Source organism: Pygoscelis adeliae, unplaced genomic scaffold (assembly GCF_000699105.1).
Source record: "Pygoscelis adeliae isolate BGI_AS28 unplaced genomic scaffold, ASM69910v1 Scaffold186, whole genome shotgun sequence".
In the NCBI taxonomy this organism is placed as follows: Eukaryota; Metazoa; Chordata; class Aves; order Sphenisciformes; family Spheniscidae; genus Pygoscelis; species Pygoscelis adeliae.
In genome coordinates, this window is record NW_008825071.1 from 6134394 (window position 1) to 6141086 (window position 6693).

At 39.7% G+C, this 6693-nt stretch overlaps 1 protein-coding gene across 1 annotated transcript in view; it reads right to left on the minus strand.

The window, feature by feature from the left end:
• Window positions 1–326: 326 nt before the first annotated feature.
• The window catches only part of LOC103919035 (transmembrane protein 14C-like), a 6721-nt gene continuing 354 nt past the window's right edge, over window positions 327–6693 (minus strand). The window contains exons 2-5 of the mRNA XM_009326479.1: window positions 6436–6519; window positions 3927–4028; window positions 1107–1194; window positions 327–918 (exon numbers count right to left, since the gene is read on the minus strand). Of these exons, the coding sequence (XP_009324754.1) occupies window positions 861–918; window positions 1107–1194; window positions 3927–4028; window positions 6436–6511 (324 nt within the window). The 5' untranslated portion in view covers window positions 6512–6519 and the 3' untranslated portion in view covers window positions 327–860. The remainder of the gene's footprint in view (window positions 919–1106; window positions 1195–3926; window positions 4029–6435; window positions 6520–6693) is intronic.

Sequence of the window (6693 nt, forward strand, 5' to 3'; positions counted from 1 at the left end):
AGTGTTAAAGTTAAGCTACTTTATTCTGGTTATACAGTCCTTTGGACAGATCACATTCAACTGTTCATTTAACCTAGCACAGATCTCACTTAATTAATCCACAGAGTAAGTTCTTTCGAACAACCGTTTTAATGCAGTGTTAATGACGGCCCCTAATTTAATCTTCTGCTCCTCCATTTAAAAAGTGATTTTTAAATATCGTCGAAAGACAGCACTTGGATTAATAGTTCACTGCAAAGACTTCCACTGAGAAGAAAACAAGAAGGTAAAAGAAAAAAATACCCCCTACCCCCATACACACAGAAAGGATACAAAAACATGCCAAATAAAGGTTTGTAACAGATTTTACTTGTAGAAAAGCAACATTTTAGCATCATTTCACAATAAAAAGGTAAGATCTGTTTGGTGTTATACAGACATGGTGTATCAACTCAGAATGCAACAGGTAAAGCATACTGTAATACTCGGTATGAAAGGTATGAGATACACTGTTCTATTTAGCCAATTACTCCTGGTGCCTCTTTGTGGATACTTTCTTTATTACAGGTCCTCTCTGCTTCATACATGTCAGCAGTAGATTTTGGAATATAAAAACTGGAAGCGTTAAAATACACTGAAATGTGTCTGGAAAAATCAAACCCAGGACCAATTTCTCACTACACAATAATAGCTCTACCAGATCATTGAAACAAATGGCACCTTGTATGTAAACTATCTGTCCCATCATTCTACTCCCCTTTATATAAAAAAAGGAAAAAATTTGTCTTGATATAGAAAATGGTTCCATCTTCTTGCTTCTGCATTCATGTGACTTTATTATCAGGTTTCTTTATCCAGATATTAAATTGTAAGATTAACAATTACTTATCGTGGGGCTTTTCCACCATCTTCAGTGCTAATCTTCCAACCATCAGCAAACTGTATAAGGGAAAAAACATAGAATGAAACAATAATAATAATTTGTCAATTCATTTTCAAATACTTCCCATGTAACTGGTGCATAGAAAAAAAAAGATAAACTGAGATGGAGTGAATCATATTTTGTGTAATTAAGCAAATAAGAAATCACACATAGGAGGTTAAAAAAAAAGTATAATGCGTTGTACCTGACACCAGCAATTAGCCCTGCAGGCATAAATTTTCCAGAGTTGTAAAATCTTGTTCCCATGATGGCGGTCAGTGTTCCAGATGTAACTTAAATGAGAGATTATACAGTCCAATCAGCAGAGATGCATATGTGTGAGAGAGATGCTACAATTCAAAACTAACAGAACAGAGAGAAGTAGTAGCATCAAGTAAAAAGTGAAACAGGGTTATTTCATGTGATGGACTAAAAGAGTCAATAAACTCTAAATTCTGGAATGCGTCAGTATGTGAAGAGTAAATCAAGTTGTAGCAGACAGTGCACTTCATACGCTTCTGCACACACTCCTCAAATTTCTTTGTCAAAATGTGCTTCTCTGGAGACTGAAAATAATCTATGCTACACTGCTCTGGAACTGACCCCTTCCCTGTGCACAAGCAAGTCACTAAACCTGTGCATGTAATTCCCCCACTTCTCAAAAAAGGGAGATAGCATTTTCTTGTCTAACTTGTAGTAATGTTCTGAGAATTAACTAATTTATGTTTGCAGAAGACTTCAAAAGGGAAATGTGCCATGTTAAGTGCTAAGCATTACCAATCCATTTCAGCCCTGGACCACCTTCTACTAAAATCAGAGAGTTAAAGCTATCCACCCCGACCACTTGACAAAGAGACAAGAGCCAGGTAGTTTCACTGAGCCAGTAAAATAGAAAGGGCAATCCCTGGAACACTGTATCTCAAAGAAAGACAGAATTCCAAAAGAACTACATAGAAAACCTACTGATTAAATCCTTAGCATGCATCTACTACCCAGTGGTAACAGCTACACATTAACACGTTGTTCCAACCTCTCATTTTCTACCATTGCTTCTATGCAATGGCTGGTTCTGCAGGACCCAGCTCATCTTCAATCCTAGCCATGGCATCCTTCCTCCCTACCACCACCTTAAATATTGTGCTTGACACCTAACAGTCTCATATAAGTAGATACATAAAAGACTGGGACCACAGTCTAATACACAAGAAAGAACTAAAATTAAGTATTCAAATAGCTCAAGCTCTACAAAATACACACACCTCACTAAATATAATTTTGTCCAAGACAGCAGTAGAATACACCTTCTCCAAAAACTTCAAAGCATGAAAAGGAGGAGGAGAAGACTCCATATGCTACTGAATTATAGAAACATATCCGTCTCTCACATTTGGGAAAATACTCTGTCTCACTCCTGTTAAGCTTGCTGTATTTGCAGTTTGTTCCAGTTATTTAGGCTTGACCATGCACAGCTTTTGACCTATCCAGTAGATGTGAAAGTGGACAATGCTGAAGTGGAGAGAAACGCTGGGCCTTCCCCTTTTACTTCTGACTTTGGCATATCAAAGAGCTACATGCTATGTCACCAAGCGGTGACAAATGCTACCATCAGTGACAGCTCTTTACGCACTGACTAAGCAGTGACTCTCTGCTGTTATCTTCTCAAAGTCACGAAGTAAGGAAGTTCCAGTTCTGAGAAGAAGGAAGAAGAAACTGCATTACTGAAGCTTGCTTCTCTGTTAAATCTCCCCAGGTGTGCAACACCTTTGTAATTCCACATATTTGTCATACATAAAAATAAGCCAATCACAGTCTCTGCCATTTTCAGTGACAATAAAACAACCTGCTAGGGGTACGGGCAGTCTGCAGGGAAATCACACTTCCTGAAATGCTCCAGCCTCCTGCAGGATGCTGAGAGTAGGATCCAGCCAAAAAGAGGACAGACAGAGGTCAGACATCCATTTACTAGCACTTCCCTTGCACTATGATCCTTCAAACACACCAGCACGAGACAGGTGCATGGTGGCAGCCACCAATTCAGCCAAGCCTGGGGACTGAAACATAGCTAGTGCTAGAGGACTGTCATGCACTGATGTCTTCTACAGGTCAGGAGAGGAGAGGATACTACTAACACAGATACTGGCCAAAGGATCACACAAAACACATGCTCACAAGTACCTGAGATACAGCAGCCTAACAAGTGTCAGGCATCAGCTGAGCTGCAGGAATTATCTACATATATTTTCTCAGCCCACTTCAATTGCAAGGTATCCTAACTTGCTAGTGAATGCAAAAAGTTCAAGTCATGTTATTTTGCAACTGGCATGAGTTTTAGGCATGCACAAGTTAAAGTGATAGGTGATAACCGTCCTAACCTGACTGCAACCCTGAGCTCTATATGGTAAATGGCAGGACAACAATTGCATTTTGGAGATTTGCACCATACTACATAAAAGCTTTTAAACACAAAATGCTGATTTTTTTTTTTTTGCTGAAGGATGTGAAATAACAGTATTTGGTTTGATTATTTTTTTTAAACCACGTAAGTTTCACTTTATCCTAGCACACGTTTTCCTTCACAACCTGTAGGTTTTTTAATGTTCAGAAGACAAACTCTAATGATAAATAACAGATATTTTCCTCTCCTGTTGTAGAAAAGAAACAAAAATGTCAGTTTGAACTATCACCCAAAGCACTTTATACTTCTTGCAGAAGGTATGCAGGAATGTAGTGAGAAATCACTGAGCAAGACACACCAAGACAAGCAGTTTTTAATATGCATTCTCAATACATTCTTTTAAAAAAAAAAATTAAGTAACACTAACAGTTCACATTCCAGGGAGAACAGTGGAGTTTGGCCACTAATGGAGATTTTTCACTAAAACACAAGTTTAAAGATTGGATTGAAACTACATTTATAACACCATCAGTTTAACTCTTCCGCAAAGACTTTTAGGTACTCATTTTAAGTATCCAGTTATTTCAGGGTAAATATAATACTTCCTAATTAAAATTTTAAACAACTTACTCAGAGAAATCCAAACATTATTTGGATTCTGTGAGAGCTGATAGGCACCCAGTCCAGCCAAACTCCCAAAGAAAAGGCCAGCAGCTAGCGATGGGACACTACCTGAATAAGTAAAAGATAATGCATTTATTAGAAGCTCAGAAATAAACTTGCTCATCGGCTCCTCTGTTTTGTAAAACACCAACAACTTAAGAAAAAAAAGAGATGGGCATTCATTGTTATAAAGCAGATTAGAGGCTTGTTTCTTTAAAGATATTAAGACCATGCTGATGTGCACCAAGACACACGTTGAAATACTCTTGCATAAGATACAAATAGCATTAGTATTTAATTCTTTAACAGCAAAGCCATTAATATATTTATGATGGAAAGAATAGTGAGAAAAGCAAAAGAATTGGCGTTTTCTTTGTGCAAACTGAAACACGTTGTTTCAACACAGTAATATCACAATTTCTTGAGAGGCAGTAAAGTAGATGGATTAAATAGTAAGGGTTTAAGATCAGAAAAAGGACATGTGGACTGAACTGGGCAGGAGGGCATTCAGACAAACAAAAAAAAAGTTGCTAAAGAAGAGAATGGAGTCAAAGAAGAGAGGTCATGCCTCTTAAGTACACATCAGATCTTCAGATCTGATCCAAAGGTAACTGCAGACTTTGGAAGAAGGTTCCCTGGACTCACCTAAACTTTGGATCAAGTCTTCAGCATAAATGACAATCCCAAGCTACCAGAAGATAAAGGATACCACATCCAAATTGGTGATTTATAGATTACATCAAGTAAGGAAGCGGCATGACCGCTGTGAGTGGTGAATGCCCTCATTAAGGTTGAGGGAGAATTCAGGACTTAATGCTACTGAGGGTCGTTCTTTATATATTCCATTTTCAGGTCACTTTTAAAGGACTCGAGATTGCAAAGCTAGGCTGATAAAGATCTCCTCTCAATGTTACCGGAGGATCGCATACTGCTACCAGAAAGTAATAATTTTTCAGTCATCAACAAGGCAGCTGTAACATTGCTTCAGATCCTGCTTTTGGTATAAAAAGCAAAAGATAAAGATGATAGAAAGCAACAGATATTCTTTTATATGTACAAGGAAAAGATGCACACTCTAGTAAGTGGCTGCTCTGGACAGAATACAGTTTAGCAACCAACATGTGGCAGCTACAATTTTTTGCACAAGCCTGGGAAGCCCACAAAGGGCCATCGTATCCTTGAATTTTACCTCAAGGCATTGTTTAAGCAGCTATGACACATACACTTACTAGGACAACCACACCACCTCTGGCTCAGGAAGTTCCTGAGTCTCAAAACACCGGGACCCAGAGAACTCACTAAAGGAAGAGAGAAAATCAATCAATCACTCTTTGCTTGCCCTGTTCTCATATGTTTCCCAAGGCACCTGCTGCTGACCACTGTCTGTGTGGGTAAATAGACCTGGTTGTAAAAGAACAGATCACCATCTCAGCTCTGTAGATGAAAGTTCCATTTTCTTTTGGTTTCTTTAAGTTATTAGTAGGGATACAATAGCTTTTTTTTTTTTCCCCCTCCTTACAAGTCACCATAAAAGTTGCTGTTCCCCCTTCAAAAATCCTGTGACCTGGATTCCCTTGCCTCAGCGTGACCATGTCCTCCCATCTGGGACCAGAGGATAAGAAAGACACCTACCATTTCATAACGGCCTCAGAGAAATACAGATGCAATTAACTCAAGTTCTCGGTATTGTCGCTCCTGCCCTAAACTCCACTCACAGCTCAAAGTATGAATCAAGCCAACAGAAAGCAGATTGGAAAAGGCATTAGCATCTATGTAGTCAAATGCACTGGTAAGATTCTTACTGACTTCAGCAATGCACCTCCGTATCACAAACACTAAGATGGCTTAGGGATTTTTCAAAGCTGAAAGAGACAGTATTGCAGCAGGGACAAATCCACAGTTCTGTCCAGAGGAGGGCAAACTCAGAAAAAGGTCAGGAAATGAAAGCGGTAGGTCAGAGGGTAAGCTTATGATGCAGAGCCCAGAAAAGGAACAAGCTTAAGGACTGATTTGCATTGTTCAGTTCTACTTGGAGAAAGGATCCTTCTGAAAACTCTATGCAGCTTGCAGTACACTGTTACCATCAAACATTAAAATGAGAATAAAACTCCAAGGGAAAAAAAAATGGTGATTTATGTCATAAATAGAAATATGGTGTAATAGAATGCTTATATTTAAAATAGCAGGGAAAAAGCCTTTCTGAAGCAAACTTATGTCAGTTCACCCAAACAGCACAAAGCAGAGGCAGGATACCAGCATCCACCAGAAAGCAGATTGTGGGCTCATCAGCCCAAAACACCAGCTCAACCCAAAAAGCACCACACCCCAACAGCAGCAAGTTATCAGCACATGGCACACTTTACTTCTGCGTGAACTTCGAGATAGGAGGCTTTCGTAAAAAGCCGCCCAGCTCACACAAAGTTATTGGGGGGCGGGGGGGAAGTGAAGGAGATACAAGCGCCTTCCCGCACCGTACCTGCTTTTGCATAGCCAATGAGCCCTCCTGATGCCACCAGGGCAGCGTAGCCAAAGCCGAGCCAGTCCACTGCCATGCTGAAAACTGGAAGAGAAAATGGGGTGAGGGTCGGTATTTCTTAATTTTTTAGAGAAAAAAAATAATAGCATTTTGCCGCCGGGGACTTTTCCACGAGCAAGGCCTGCCTAAAGCCTAAGCCCTAAACCGAGTCCAGGAGATGAAAACCGATTTGTTGGGAATGCAGCCCTGGGGACGGCG